The 16,557-nt window shown below is 48.3% G+C and overlaps 1 protein-coding gene across 1 annotated transcript in view; it reads left to right on the top strand.

Moving 5' to 3' along the window:
- Positions 1-13,459, top strand: part of LOC126539187 (uncharacterized) — a 40,551-nt gene extending 27,092 nt beyond the window's left edge. Inside the window, exons 3-4 of the mRNA XM_050185934.2 lie at positions 208-619; positions 11,245-13,459. Of these exons, the coding sequence (XP_050041891.1) occupies positions 208-619; positions 11,245-11,639 (807 nt within the window). The 3' untranslated portion in view covers positions 11,640-13,459. The remainder of the gene's footprint in view (positions 1-207; positions 620-11,244) is intronic.
- Positions 13,460-16,557: the final 3,098 nt, after the last annotated feature.

Here is a 16,557-nt window from a genome sequence, read left to right as displayed (position 1 = left end):
AAAAGAAAAGAAAAGAAAATGCTCGTCTATACTTAGATTTAGGTGAAGGTCAAAGAACCTCCGGCGGTAAATGTTAACCCGGGGCCCTACACTATGGCATGTCTCAGGGCACAAGTGTTATTAGGGAACGTTAAACGGCTTGAACGAAGCAATGGGGCCGTGTGATCCTCGGCTATTAATATCGGGACCATCCGCACACGGACGCAGGTGGCACTGAAGCGTCAGCAGGCTGCCGAAGATGCCATCGCCATGGGCTTGCGGGCCGTGGCCACTGGCCGTTCTCTACCGTTCCTGCCCCCGGGCCCCATCTTCGGGCTCCCCTTGGCCGCCAAGGCCATGGCGCAAGCCAGGGGTTCCGGAGCCCGAGCCAAAGAAGCGGCTGCTAAAAGGGCGGCACGCGAGGCCGCCAGAGCGATGCAGCAACAGCAGCAGCAGCAACAGAGGCAACAGCGGCAGCAAGACCAGCTGCAGCAGCAGCGGAGGGACGACGAGGAAAGCCGTTCTTCTTCGCCACTGTCCCCGGGACAGCCGCCGGCGCGACCACTGTCTCAGCCGGCTTCCGTGGCTCCTGTGTCGACGCAACCGTTGCTGCAGTCGAGAGCGGAGGAGATACCTGCAGGTCAGAGCCGTGTATAGGCATATCCAGAGTGAACTTTCGCGAACGCGACTGTGGATGACCGGCGCTGGTAGGGTATTACACGACTGATCTCGAAGGCCATTGCACGATCGTAGATTATTCTGCGATTACCCAAAGGACAAATGAGTCCTGCATGTGCGTGTTAATGCCATGGCTATGAAAGGGAGTTGGTGCTTCGGATTGACACCTTTCTCTGAGAGTCGTAACTTATACCTTAGCGACTGCGATCTGTGATGATACTTTAATCCTTAGGCAAGGAAGAACTGGAGATATGCTATGTTTTTGCTACATTATTATGAAAAATTATAAGAAGACGGCAGTGTTGGTACTGCAGTAAGTTTTAATGATGTAAAAGATCGAGAATAACACACTCAGGCCGCAAAATTTGGAGAAAGAAATTGCAGTTCTGCGAGCGAACTCATTGTCCGCTGGCTTCCATTCATGCGGATCCGTTGCTTTACCAGCTTCCGTTTAAAGGAGCAAACATGAATGCAAAACGTATGACAGCCGAACTCAGACCCATGAAATCTTTGTACCAACAAAAGCTTATTAGAGCAGCCACGAGCAGATAAATGGTCGATGCACAATCAGAGCAAGCACAAAATTCCTTAATATGGCATTCCCACGGAGTCATACTGCCAATTAAGAGACCCGCACAGACGGTGGCATCAGATGTCCATGTAGGAAGTATGTTAAGAAGCTCTACGAATACGAGGACGAAAGAAAAAGGGTGGAGTGATACGTCTTAACCAAGAGGGTTTTAAGACAAAATTTCTGGAGTGGAGACGATGCCCCGAAAGTAAAGCGGGACCGCCGCCATCTTACTTGGGGCACAAAATAATGTTAGCGTATAGCGGAGAATTGGGAGCGTTTTCTTTTTACTTACTGGCTAATATTTCCGTATATACGGACCCGGCCGAGATGTATCTTTGCGCCACTGGTTTTAGGATGAAACCTCGACATATGGGCAAATATTGCCGGAGATAATGATATCAGTACTCAAAGAAAGGAATATTTAGCCTAAACAGCGAGCTATTTTTCTCGATTAGCCTAGCGTTTGCATTAACAAAGCAAAAACATCTGAGTGGGGAGCCGACTGCACCTAGGGCGTCTGTCTCTTCCGAGGTGATGAGGTGAGAAGCACTCTATTCACCTCTGCTGGTAAGAAGCTACGGAGACCGCCACTCCAGAGTTTAGTTTTTTAAACATCTTGATCACAACTCATAGACTAGCTCCTTGGTCACCGCATCGTTACTTGAGACACCGCAGACGCTCTCGTGGAAGCCGCGTACGACATGCGTGCGCAGAAACATAACGAAAGCGGCGAATAGTGTCGCTGGTGCGCAAACAGATATTTCCCTTGAGAGCCAACGCTGGGCGTTTGTGTTTCTTTCCCATTTGGCAGTGTTAGCGCAAAATTTGTATGGACATGCATCAGCGTGCCGCAGTGTTAGTGGATCTTGTGATACCGCAGCCCATATCGAAGAATTGTTTCCGGAACCATGCGGCCACGTTGGACACTTCACTGCGACAGCCACACTCATTGCGTTGGGCCGACTGCGTTGGGCCGACTGCGTTGGGCCGACGTTGGGCCGACGAAGCACGGATCTTCCGCATACGAGGCTGCCACAATACTGAAACCGCGTGCCTGGGACGTCGTTTGCAAGCAGTTGAGAAAGACTATGGGCGGGGTGTCTATTTCTTGTTTCACTTCCTCCTCCTCCTCTTGCAGTCCTCTCTCACGCTTTCTCTCCCCCTCCGGAAGCGAGGCCATTAAGGGACGCCGCTGTTTGCGCTGCTTTCAGCCGCCATGTTTGAGCACCGCAAACACTGCCCGGGTGGTCTTCTCGGTCGGTAGTCGTCTGGGACGTCGGCACATACGTCTGGCTCGCGTGCGCGAGCCTGCAAGCGGATCGCTTGCTTCGACTGGGCCCGCTCCTGCCGCCGCCGACTATAGCGCACACACGCGGGCTACTTCTTGCGTTAAAGCAACCGGCCCTCCCTTGACGCGAACCGAAATCTGCCGCAGCCGAAAGAAGCGTGTAGACGAGGCTTAGCGTGTATACGTCGTGGCGGATATATTCGAGGCGGCTCGGGTTCGGCTTTCGGGGCGTCTCTCCCTTCGCGCTTCCTTCCCTGCAGGCGGCGCTCGCTTCGCTTTCGGCGCGAGTCGGGTTCCGGTGTCACCCGAAACGCCCTTCTTTCGACACTTGGGTGTAGAAGGCACTAACCTTTTTCGTTTTCTTTTTTCTAAGATTTGTTTACCTGTCTCTTTTTTTTTTTTTGTCCTTCCCTGACTGGACCGCGCACGTTGACGTCGTCTGGTCCGGCGGGGGTTTCGAGTGTACGAAGGAAACATATTGGAGCACTCTTGAAGCAAATCGGGCTCCTTAGCTTAGACAAGGCATGTCAAAGGAGACGGCGGGTCAGCGAGCCAGCGAGGGGAGTTTGACGGACGCGTTTTCCGGACGTTCGAACCGAACTGTGGGGCTGGAAACTTGTTTGACGAAGCGGCTAAAGCGCCATCGCGCGTGTAAGTAACTTCTTTTGATCACGTTCAAACGTTCCCAGCAAAAATAGAGACGGTGTGAAAGGAAACATACAGATAGTAAGATAGCCGGCGCTGTTTGTAACTACACGAAAGTGAACACGCTTACATGCTGCAAGCTGCGTATAATTAACGACGCTGCAGTTACTAGCCGCAAGATCTTTAAATGCAAGACATCAGCATGCTAGACTTCACTGCGTTGAACTGTAACATAAGTGATTTGTTACCGCTCGCAGTTCGTATTGAACACGCGTGCGAGATGTGTGCACTGTGCAGTTCGACTGCGAAATCTCAGCTTCCACGGTGTAAGTGCATCGCGACTGTTTCTGGGGTACGTGTACTAGCTCTTGGGGCACTGTCAGTAGCCTCCGAGACCGTCGACGCAGCACTATGGCCGGATAGGTGATCTCGGAGGTATAACGCGTACACCCAGAAGAGACTATGGTGTAAATGCGGTTAAAAGACGAGGGCGATATGTGAAGACGAGACGTACATAGCGCAACTATGTTTCTCGTCGTCACCTATCGTCCTCGCTATTCAAGCGCGCTTGCACCATTGCCATGTCAAACCAACTCGGCCAACCATGTGTACTACTCAGAAAAATCGCACTATTAGCGAACGCGGTCAATAATTTTGTGCTCGTTGGTGCGCCTATAACCTTGAAAGCTGTCCTCACTCATTGGCGTCTCGGACCTGCATCATGCGTGTGGCGAAATGTATATATATGTATTCAATTCCGCCGTGCTTCACCATCAAAGGACGTGAACCGTGTGCAAACCTCCTAACTTTTCAGAATCTTTCGCGAAGCTTTACGAATTCGGGCTCGTTCCACGATTTCGCGAATGTCGTCGTCAAGTTCTACGAAGCATAGATTCTGGTCGCGAAAACATTTCTCCCGTTGGTCTCTGAACCTTCCGTTGAAAGTCTGCTGATGGTGAAAAGACGCCAAAAGGGTACTTGCATCACCCAAGTTTATGCAGACGAGACCCTGAAGCAGGCGAAATCGGCAACAGCAATGTCGCTGAAGATGTAACTTTTGATCTAAAAACAATGTGTTGCTTCTCAGTCGTGGTGGCTCCTGTTTGGTGCGGCTTGTGTGCTTCGCCTAAAGGTAAATCGTCCTTAATAAGTTGCGTATCTATCCCATGAAAGGCGTGTGCTCGGAAAAAGTTGTGAAAGGCGTGTGCTCGGAAAAAGTTGTGAAAGGCGTGTGCTCTCGCCGTCCCCACGTGGTGTCTGGCATAGGTAACATTTTTTTACGAATCTTAACGTTCACACGTTGGCAAGGTATGCTAAACATGTCTGTGTAAACCGTGGTGACTTTGTGGTTCTATGGCCTGTTGCTGCTGAACACTATAGGGCGGGTGGTATGATTCCCAGTAATGGCGACAGCCACTCCGGCGGTGGCCGAATTTCATCGCGCGGCGTCAATCTAAGAAGGAAGACAAGAAACATTACGAGAAAACGGGAAGTGAGCAGTGGTGCTGATTACTGGATACCTGCTGATATTATATATGCTCCAATAAATACCATACAAAGGTATAAGGCATTCGGAGGGACAGACACAACATGCAAACCAACCAATCTTCGCTGTACTACGCATTTGGTCAAAAAAGACGCGAAACTGGAAGGTTAGTGGCCGCAATCGATTTTTGTAACCCTCGAAGCATGATTGTTTTAAATCACGTGCTGCAGCAGTTACTATCCAAGGCGAGTTTCAGAATTGTGCAGTGAATGGCAGCTTCAGAAGTCACGTAAACTTTTACCGCGTGGCAACCCGCTTACTAAACCAAGACTTCCGCTTGCACTGAAAGGTGGGCCAGCTAGCCATGTTTGGTCGGAAAAGATTTCTCCGACTTTTTGACAAAGACAAGCTATCCTCGAAGTATACTGGCGCGATTGCTCTTATAAGGTGTCGCTCAAGAACGAACGTGTTGAAACTGTTCAATAGCGGTCTTCGCCACTGGAGAGACCGCATGTTTCTCCAACTGTCCAAGAACTCCAGCTTGCGGTAAAACGCCCATGGAAGTATACTATACATAAACAGGGGGTTGTCCAGAAGCCGCTCGAAAGACTGTCGCGCGCCTCTTCTCCTGGAGGCTTCCTTTCATTCGGCTGTCTGCAGCCAGCTACACACACACACACACACAGCCGGCTGTCAGTCGCGTATCGAGTCCCTGTCACATAGCCCAGCGCGGAAAGGCGACGAGGGCTTCGATCCATCGCTTGTGGCAGCGGACGGCGAAACTCCGGCGTTAGGGAGGGGCCGACACGGAGCAAATCCAGTTACGAAGCCGCAGCCAGCGGCACCGTGCGGCTGCAGATTGCGCTTGCGCCGCCACCACTGCAGCCGCCTCCCGACATATCTTCCCGTTGGTGCCAACCGACATCCATCCACGCTTTCCGCCGTTGAGTCGGGAGGGGGGGGGGGGGGGGCGGCGTAACCGCTCGATGCTAACCCGGTTAGGGGACCACTCGAAACGCAGACCGCATGCCGTGAGATGAAGCGAGACGCGGTCGGTCGGGTGGGTTGGGTGGAATCGAAATAAGGATCCGCACGGTGTGGATATTCCAGAAGGGCGAGGACGGCTTATCGTACACGACCAAGGTTGCCTTCGAGCGATGGAAACGCGCCCGGGAATGTGCGCTGCATACGGGCTCCGCGCGCACCCGTGCACACACACATCAAGCGGAGTCGAGGCGAAGTGCGGCAAAGAGAGAGAAGGAAGCAGAGAAGCACCAGTTCTGGGGATGGTATGTAGGAAAGACGAAGGCGCCGTGTATATATCATACACACCACGCCCGTAGCATCGTCGGTTGCCGTTCAGCGGCGAACGAAACGAGCATGACAAAGTGCTTCGCAGACTAGTGCCAAGTACGTGTGCGTACACATATCGAGCGGGAATGTATGTATTTATCATGCCGCTCACCGAGGAGACGCTGCCGCGGGCGCTTACACACCCGGCGCGTCTCGAAGGGTGCTCGTAGGAATTGTAATGCGGACGGTGCTTCTTCGGTGGGTTTCCACTGGAGTCTGCAATAGGCGCCTTCCTTCCGTTGCCGTCGCGGTCAGCCACCACCTTTTTCCCCCCGTTCCTTTTTGCTTTCGCAACCGCGTTGCCCATGCGTTGCGAAAGCGTTTACTTTTCGCTATTCCGAAAGGCTACGCTTCCCGGCATTTCTTTGTTCGTCGGGATAACTCCGTCGCCTTCAGGCTAGGCTTCTAGCTATGGAGCTTCATCAAGACCTTTTCACGCTTTCTTTTTTTTTTCGGATAAGTCCTCTTTCTATTTTTCGAGTTATCAGTTGAGCCGAGGATATGCGAATATTGTTAAGCCTCAAATTACTGGTTGTGGGGACGCATTTCTTGCTTTACTTCAATAAAGTTAGGGGGCCCACCTCCTTTATTAAATTGAAACGTCAAAATAACACAGTCCAACAGGTTTGATAATTATTCTAATTTTGTTAAATCGAGCACTTCGTTAAATCGAAAACACTTAAAACATTAATGCGGATAACATTTTTTTCAGAGCTAGAGAAGATGTAATTTCGCCTGCGTACGGCAGTCATCGTATATTGTAGACAACGAGCCTGGTTAGCGCATATTGACACTCAATTAGTGGGTGTCCTGGTTAACGACACCCAATTGAAACACCGGCGGCATGCACATATGTCGCCCATAGGTGAGACGGGTGGCGGGAAGCATATTTCATTTCGGCTGAACTCCCTCCTCGTCTTCCATGTACAGGTCTTCATCTTGAGTAAAGAGCGCAACAGAGACACGAACAAGAGTTAAGGAAGTGACGTGATCGGTGCGTCATGTGTACGTGTTTTGTATGTAAGGAGTGGGGGAGGGGGGCGTGGCCTCCCTCTAAGTGTTATGACAGGTTTTAGATTATCGCACTTGACAAGTGGCACTCGGGCGGAGCAATTTCCGGTAGACATTGCGAGGTTAGGTCTACCTGCAGCTATAGGAACAGTACGGATTTAGATGTATGGCATGAGTCCGTTTAACACTTTTCCCATCTTCAAAAGAGATGAATGCTGGGCTAGTTGGTATTTTGACATGAGAACCATCTTTAAATATAGCGCAACGGGACGCAACAGAAAGGAAGAAGTTGCGCTAGAAAGTCTCGCTGCCATATATTTCAATATGGTATCCCACTTTCATTCCATATTATGATGGATCATGCCCATAAATGTGTCAGAGTTGCATAACTTCATTCCGCGGCACTGAATACTCAGCTGAGAGAGAGTCAAGGTGGTCGGATGATGCCTTGTGCATTTTGTAGTCAACCTTTAATAATCACGGAGTTATTAAATATCACCTCATTGCACTGTCAGACGTGTATATGACTTTTCGTCATAGAAAAGAAAACAATTACCGAGCCAAAGCGCATGAACAAGTTAAACACTTGCTGCAGAAATTATGAAAAGTGAAGAAAAAAAAAACGCCATGAAAGCACCAAGACGTAGGAGGCTGTTTCATGACCTACATGACACACATATCATGATATTCATGTGATGACTGATAATTTATGTACGTCAGCTCTTGCCATACTATGCCAATTTTGGTATACACCAAGTTGACGAAACAACCATGAGAGCACCATGGCGATATTATATTTCTATTTTGGCTATGACATGCTCAAGAATTTTGCAACAAGTCAGAGATAAGAGAGGATAATTGGAGACCAATGATTCATCCTCTGTTTTTAATACTGGCATGGTTCGCGCTGTTTTCCAAACGCTGGGAATGCTAGATGAACATAGAGAAGCACGAAAGATGATTACAAGAAAACATGCAACCATATCGGCATATCGACGCAGAAACCCATTTTGCATACAATCAGAGCCTGGTGAAGGTTTAGTCTTTAAATTTAAGAGGTAATATTTTTAAAAGGCACCACGCCTGTTAATGATACGGTGATAGAGTCGACACATGCGCCATCGCGAGCCTTTGGGAAAACGCTCTGAAGGTACACATTAAAATGCCAAGTGATGCTTTGCTTATCTGTAACGAGTGTGTCGTTATGCATTATTTGATTAATGCCCTCTTTTTTCCAACACAACTGGGACTGGAATGTTTCAGGGGCCTTCTGGAAGCGAATGTTGAAAATAGTTTTGCTTTTCACAACTTACAGATTGGTTGAAGGGTGTTGTGGGCCACTTTGACCAAGTGATGTGCCACTTTGACTGCATCTATCTAGCTGCCTACGTCTTGGTGCTCTCATGGTAGCTTCGTTACCTTGGTATGTGCCAAAATTGGCATTGTATGACAAGAGTGTATGATGAACATAAAGGAACGGTCACGACATGAATATCATGACACGCGTGACATGTAAGTCATGAAACAGCCGCCTTCGTCTTGGTGCTGTCATGGTCGCTTCGTTAACTTGGTAGTTACAAAAATTGGCATAGTATGACAAGAGTGTATGAAGAACATAAATGATAGGTCATGACATGAATATCATGACATATGTGTCATGTAGGTCATGAAACAGCCGCCTACGTCTTGGTGCTGTCATGGTCGCTTCGTAAACTTGGTAGGTACTAAAATTGGCATAGTACGACAAGAGTGTATTGCGAACATAAATGATAGGTCATGTCATGAATATCATGACATGCGTGCCACGTATGTTATGAAACAGCCGCCTACGTCTTGGTGCTCTCATGGTCGCTTCGTTAACTGGGTAGGTACAAAAATTGGCGTAGTATGACAAGAGTGTATGACGAACATAAATGATCGGTCATGACATGAATGTCGTGACATGTGTGTCCCGTAGGTCATAACACAGCCGCCTACGCCCTGGTGCTCTCATGGTCCTGTAATTACCTTGGTATGCACCAAAACTGTCATAGTATGACGATAGTGTATGACGAACATAAATGATAGGTAATGACATGCGTGTCATGTAGGTCGTGAAACAGCCGCATCCGTCTTGGCATGTACCAAAACTGACGTAGTATGAAACGAGTGTATGACAAACATAAATGATAGGTCACGACATGAATGTGATGACATGCGTGTCAGGTAGGTCATGAAACAGCCGCCTACGTCTTGGGGCTCTCATGGTAATTTCGTTAACTTGGTAGGCTCCCCGCACACTGTTTCGCATAACATCGATTCCCACAGGGCGGGGGATCTGTCGGCTTTCTTTTCTTGTACAAGTTGTCGCACGCTATCCATAGTTATTTTTGCGGTCTTTTTCGTTTTATTTGGCACTAATTTCTCTATGCAGTACAAACATAACTGTTTAAATTCATTCCATAGCTGTGAAACGTCAGACCCACAAAAATTGCTGCGTTAAGACCAAGGTAGTCTAAAATACTTTTACCTATTGCACGCAAAAAAATTTAACAGTCACTCTTGCATTCCTATCCTGCCTAAAGATTTGGTACGAAGGCGGAAAGATGCTGTTGTCATGAATGTCATTACGGAGCCAAGTTTCCGTGATCACGACGACATGAGGACTGTATCCCAGAATTATGGCTTCAAGCTTATCACCTTTATTAGCAAAGCTGCGGTGTTTACCTTTAACATACGAAGTTTTTCAACACATGAAGTTTTCTGTCAGTTTTTGCAGGAAGGTTTTTGACGACTAACCAATCCTGCCCTAGAATTGGCGTCATCATCCCATGCGTATAAGTCATCGTATATGTGCAGCTTATCATGCAGAAGATTAACTTTTCCTTCCCTGTTGTTTTATATTCTGGCGCTTTGCCATAACAGCTTGCGTTTTCTTAGTGTGTCCGTCGAATAATCAGTCTGAATGGAAATTTTTGTTCCTTTGAGCTTTCGCGCATTTTTAAGGACTTCCGGTTTTTCGTTGTAACTGGTCTTTTTTTCCCCCACCTTTCCAATGCGATGCATTCTTGAGATAAAGCAGCATCTTACGTTGTATTTATTACAAACAGTATCTTCAACCATTTTTGCGTGCAGAGCTATTTCACTTTTACTCCTGTCTTCCTGTATGCCAAAGACAACGAGATTCGAGTGACTGCTCCTGTCTTCAAGGTCTACTACTTTAGCCTGAAGCAACCTTACTGTCAACTCTGGGCTGTCTACTCGCGAAACACGCCTTTAGAAAGCGAAGAAACGCTCGTTAAGGTCAGAAGTCATTGTTCCTATGTCAATTTGCTGATTATTTAAGGTGGCTATCTCTGTGACTAACTTGTTCTGCACTTCTGATAGTTGGGTCAATAAAGCTTCCGTATTAGCACTCGGGTTCACCTGAATAGCCCCACTCCCTCATAAAAGTTCACGTACACAAAGAACTTCACAAGCAATCTCAAGCCATTGGCGAGGGCGCGGCAGGACCACGAGGCCACAGTAGTCGCTTTTGATTGTGCTATAGTGAACACTAACCTGCATAAAGCAGAAGAATGGCTTCTGAAGCCACATTGCGAGGCTCAGTATACCACACCCACTAAAACAATAGCGTTGTAACATGCCCCTTACGAAGGAATCCGAAGAAGTCACATGAGAGGGAGGCGTTGCTGTCATGTTGTGTCATGTTGATATCGTGCAACTAAGAGCACGGGTGATACGGTGCATGGTGCGTCATTGATTCCACCGGCCACGCGCTGAGTTGAATCGGCTATGACTGGAAGGTTACTTGCGCTAGCTGAGTCAATAAAACCTGCTTAAAGCATTAGAACGGCTTGTGAGCACATTGCGAGGCTCGCTCAGCCGCGCCCACTAATAAATAATTATAAATAATTAATAATGAAATACTTGTTCTGCTTAATATATATATATATATATATATATATATATATATATATAAACTTCTGTTTGCGTTTCTCCACTTGTTGAAACGTAAGCCAGCCCTTTTAAGGCACGTTATCCCTGTTTGTAACATCTAACAGTGTACTGTGGACTACCCTGATGTCTGTCATCGGTTACCATAACTGCGTAAGAACGTGGTATCATTAATTAAGTTTCGTAGGTAGTATTACAGGTTCAGTCGTTGCTTCCGAGATCGAACCGGCGCACAGTTGCGATCTCGGAGGCCACGGTTTAATCGACTCGGCCCATCCGCCGTTCTCGATGCAGCGGACTCGGCCAGCCCGCTGTCCCCTGCTCCGCCGATTTCCCGCATCGCCCTGCCCCCGTCCGAGCGACCGCCGGCCGGGTTCCTCCAGGAGGTGCTGCGGGGATACGAAAGTGGCGCCGCAGGCGGCGTCGGCGCGAGCGACTGGGTGCGCGCCTTCGAGCGTCTGCACCACTCTTCTCCCGGTGCACGGTCGGCATTCCGCGCGCCGGTTGCCGCCGCGGCTGCCGCAGCTGCCGCCGCCGCCGCCCAGCTCTGGAGGCCTCCGCCGGGCTGCCTGCTGACGCCGGCCTGCCCGCTGTTCCTGCCGGCCTGTCCGCCGGGGTGTCCGCAGTGCGCGCCACTTCTAAGCCAGGCGTGGGCGCTGGGCGCAGAAGCCGGCATCAAGCACGAATGAAGCGTGGCTGAAGAAAAATGTGCGGCTGCGCACTGCAAACACTGTCCCCGCCTGCGAGCCCGGCTCTCGATGGAGTGGAAAGTTGTGTCGCTTAAGTTACACCCGGATACAGCTCTACCCGGAGCACTACTTTTGGTGGTGCAATGCGAAAGAAAGGATGCGATGCCGCTGACGCGCTGCTGTTCGGTCTGAGAGACAGTGATTATGAGCAACGGCAACCGCACCGAGCCGTGAGCCATGTAATATTCATCCCGGTACATTGAATCGTCGCAGCTGTTGTCGTATTGCTATTCATCTGGCTGTGCTGCGACGTAACTTATTGCTCGACTTCTCAATGAAATGACCGACAGGCATTCTTCAATAACACTCGAGAACTAGGAGATAGAAGCAATAGAAGCAAAGAAATGCTAGGGTGTTAGCCAGGCGCACATCCGCTTTGCTATGCTGCACTGGGGAAAGGGTATAAAGGAGCGAAAAGTAAGAAATAAGCGGATAGAGAGCATTAGTTGCGTGCACTTGAAGGTGCCCACCAATGCTGTCAATGGTCGCAGAGACTTGTCATTTTGAGGTACTACGCGGCGTAGACATAACCGTGATGAGGTGTCTCTCATTCACTTCACACCACTCGCATTTACTGATTTAGCCGATGAGACAGCATTAAAATGTGATTCCGACGATAGTGTCAGGTCGAGGATATGTCCCAAATAGCGCAAAACTCCAAGGTTCATTGTAATCATACGTGCTTGATCGTTATAGCGATCTGGAATTAGAGATAAATGTACAGAACAGACAACCACATTCGCTCTGTGCTTTGGGTGACGTTGCTCAGTCAGATTCATTTCCAACCGGCTAGCCGATCAGCACATTTTTCCAGCTCGCCGGAAGGAGAACGCATAGTAAGAAAGAAATGCATAGAGACAGTGAGCGACATCATGGCTCAGGCTTTTATGACGTTGTTCTGGCGACCAGGAGGTCGTAAGTTTGTAGGCCCTCTCGCTGAGTTCAAGAGCCCCAATCTGTTGATTGACGGTGCACTGTAGCTAAGTTGAGGTGCACAAAGTTAACACCTACGTCTCTACTATTGCACCAGTCGCCAAAGTGTAGATATCGGTCGCGGATATTGCAGAATGTATAACTGACTTGAAGGTATATCCGAGAGCTTGTCCCACAGAAGTGAAGTTATGAAGTTTGTAGACTGCTGATCAAATTCTGGTACACGTTCTCGCCTTTCGTTAAACTTGCCATATCTACATAATGACGAAAGACTACCTGTTCACAATAGTTGTTGAAAAGTCCATCTTTATTTGAACTGTATGTGATGCGTGCAATTACAAGGGGTCGTTCCTGGACAGTTATGCACAATAGTTCGCAAAATGTGCGAGACCAACGAGTCTGCAAGCTGTCTATGCAATGGTCTACAGACTTCATACAAACGCTTGTGTCTACAGACCGTATGAATAAATTTCTGTAAGAGGTTGACAACAACGAAAATACGGTGTACACGTGAGCATGCGGAAGAACGTCACCGGCAGTATTATTTGCAGACTAGAATTTACGACCAACTCTGCTGAAGAAGCGAACAATGACGGACAACATGTGAAAAAGAATTGCGAAACGGGACACAACTCGCATCGCTGGTTCTGTGCTCTTAGTAGCGATGCGTTACCTGTGTGCTCCTGGCTTCGTGTTCTCATTCTGTGCTACTGAACCCGAGTTCCACGTTGTAGCATTGTGTTCCTGATGCCGCACCCCTCACGTCCACTACTGTACAGACTTATCTGAACGACGTTCCCTAGTAAAGATGACACTGATGATATTTATTGCATAGTTGCTTTATTTACTTCGGATATTTGTACAGACAGGAGGCATCGGCTCGTGTACATTGTTTTCCTCCTTTTTAATCTGAAGGTCTGGCCTATTAAGCTTGGGTCGAGCGTACCAGTACACTGCCTTCGAACAGAGAGCCGGTGAAATGAAGCTGCAATTAGGATTAGTACGAGCGACAACATAGCCAGAACATAGAAAACCAATGGCTTCCTTGAGCAAGGATTAGTCCTCTCAATGACCAAGATATCCACCATCTTTGTGACTTTTCCAAAAACCCAGGAAATTCAGTCATTCTCAACGGTATTAGCTTTCACCACCGCGCAACCGTCTGGTGGCATGTTTCGTACGAATGCATTTCATGTAAGTACTGTGGACCTAAGTACCATGTTTAGTTCTAGTTATTCTATGCATTCTTCTTGCGCGAATACAAAAATTTTATATAGACACGCCAACAGTTCAACTTTCTGCCACTACGCGTCGCATCGCTTTTATTGATTGAACTTCTCTGCGATAATCACGTGTCTCGTAAACTCGTATCTGGACCAACTATTTAAGTGCACGGTGGCATAAATTGGTTTACAGATACTTTCTTGACTGTACTGAAGTCGGAAACATAAGTTTACGGGACAGGGAAGTTGCGTAAAAGCTGAATTCCCGGAAGCCTGTAAGTACATAGCCTCGAATAAAAAACGTCAGCGTATGGGAGCGTTCACGACCAACACAGCGGTCCATAAATTATATGCGCCATGGCTTAAAGTGTTACTAAAGATAAAAAGTTAAGCTGTACTTGTATGGATTTCACTTATACAATACCAAAACAGCCATTTCTTACCTTGTGAAAAGGCTTGGTAAACCAGAAAAGGCGCAAGAACGGATGACGGGTGGTGACGTCGCTTTCAATTCCTGTACAAGCTCGCTGTGACGACATGGATTCTGAGAGTCGCACCTAGGTAATTTGTTATCGGAAAACCTGGACTACATTCTGTTCTAAAACAGGGAAATGCTGCACTTTACGAGTTTCAAGGGTCTCTGCTGTGCTACAACGACTGTCCCCCTCCCCGATGTCGCAAATAAAATAAAACAAAAACAAAACAAATCAACTGAAGTTTGCGGCGTCACACTGCCGCACCAGTTCTGGTGATCCGGTGCGAAAAAGAAAAAAAAAAACGTTGACCTTCATTTTCTTTTATTATATATTTGCAATATCACCGAGAAATGAGCGACAATTGATTTTTCAATGTTATTTGCCAGTCTTAAACTGATTTAGCGTTTCTTTTTAGTGTTCATTAGAACAGCGTGCGATCGCAAAGGTACGGTTGCTCATTTTGTTGTCTCGGTAGTGGCGACGCTTTGTTCCGGACTCTGGCTCATAGAGGGCAGTTCATCGACCCCTGGCACGTGCAGATCACCTGGCTTGGATCACCGTGTAATCGGCCAGCCACGCACTCGGGCCGCTTATTCGTTAAGGGCAAGAACACGTGCACGGCCCAAGAGCAGAATGCGCTTCGACTAGCCGTCAGCTAAACCTCTCTCTTGCTTGCAACTAAGCAGTGGAAATCGGCGATTGGCTATACTGGCGAGCAGGTTAACTCCAGCGAAGTGAGCGAACTTTGAAACACTTGAGCAAGTGCGCATGACGAACCGGTTGTCCTGGGCAAACTTGTGAGGCGTTTTTCTAATTAAACTCGCCTAGGAGGCGAGAGGAGGGGGGAGGGAGGGGGGGGCAGAAGGCAACTCCCGGCAAATGCTCTGTAAGCTAGCCGTATATATGCTACACAGCGCACACGTCTGGTGGCAGCCGTCGAGGCCGTGCCATGTTGAATAGATCAGTTCTTTACGCATCACCGCAGTTAAGCAGCATAATTCTTGGGAGGGAAACAACCTGGGAATGACCGAGGGCATTTTTTTTATCCTGCCGCGGAGTAGTTAAGGTGTCTCATGCCTTGAGCGACACATTTGTGGTGTGTGAGGCAGGGGGCTTCTCCTCCCTCCCCCTTGCTTACTAACAACCCGCTCCTTTCCTCTGCGACGCCGGAGGTGAGTGAGCTAATGAAAGCTTTACGGTCGAGCCGACATGCAGAGGCGTTATGTATAGGATAGTAAATGACTTGGATAGAAGTAATGACGTTCAATAGACGAAAACGTGAAGGCTGCAATTACAGAATCATGCTTCGCGGTTCGACTCATGTGTCTGTGGGGTGGGGGAAAGATTGGCTGTCTGACAGGGCCGTGGCGGTGTGGCTCGTTAAATGTACAGGCGCAAACAGAGCGATTGACAAGCATTTCCTTGCAACGTGAGTGGTACGCGCAAAAAAAAAAAAAAAAATGAAGGCAGATAAAACTGGTAACACAACCGGTCCTTTTTGCCGAATGCGCGGAAGGCGCCCAACCGGTCGGCCTAATGACGTAATGCGATGAAGCAACAGAATGTTTGGCACTCGTGGACGGACCGACTCGCCGTGGTGTCCTGTAGACACCGACGATCGCCCATACTCTATAAAACTAATTGTCGTGTATCAGGGAACCAGCTTAACAGCGCGCCTCACACAAGGACGGATTCCTTGGTTGTTACAACCGTGGGAAAGATGGAAGTCAACCTATGTGTATAATTTCTCGCACGAAGCGGCAAACTCGACACGTGTCCGCAATTTGCCAGGAGTCGCCAGACGCCTTACGATCATACCCGAGTTTTCGCTAAAAAAGGAGTGCTTGGATGACAGTAACGAGTAAAACAAAAAGGAAAGAAAGGGCTAATGATAATTGCGATTTGGCGGAAATGAGAGCTTTCGAGACGCTGTCGCGTCTCGGCGTGTACGGTGATTACATAGTCGAAGTGAAGCTCGCCTTCAGGTTACACGTTTAAGAGCGGGAATAATAGATGTAAGAGCTCGGACAGGAGTCTTATTAGACAAAAAAGAAAGAAAAGAAAAGGAAACAAATGAAAAAGAAAGAGCGGTGGGAGTACACCTATTAAGGGTTGTATTATTAAGTGGGCGGCGGAAGGGAACAATCAGTGGCAACTTTTCAAGATGCACTGTAATACGCAAACCGACGTTTCTGTATTCCCTACGGCTACGAGCTCTAACAGAGC

This window comes from Dermacentor andersoni, chromosome 11 (assembly GCF_023375885.2).
Source record: "Dermacentor andersoni chromosome 11, qqDerAnde1_hic_scaffold, whole genome shotgun sequence".
NCBI classification, from domain to species: domain Eukaryota; kingdom Metazoa; phylum Arthropoda; class Arachnida; order Ixodida; family Ixodidae; genus Dermacentor; species Dermacentor andersoni.
Note: the sequence above shows the minus strand (reverse complement) of the source record. Positions and strands in the feature narration are given on the sequence as shown.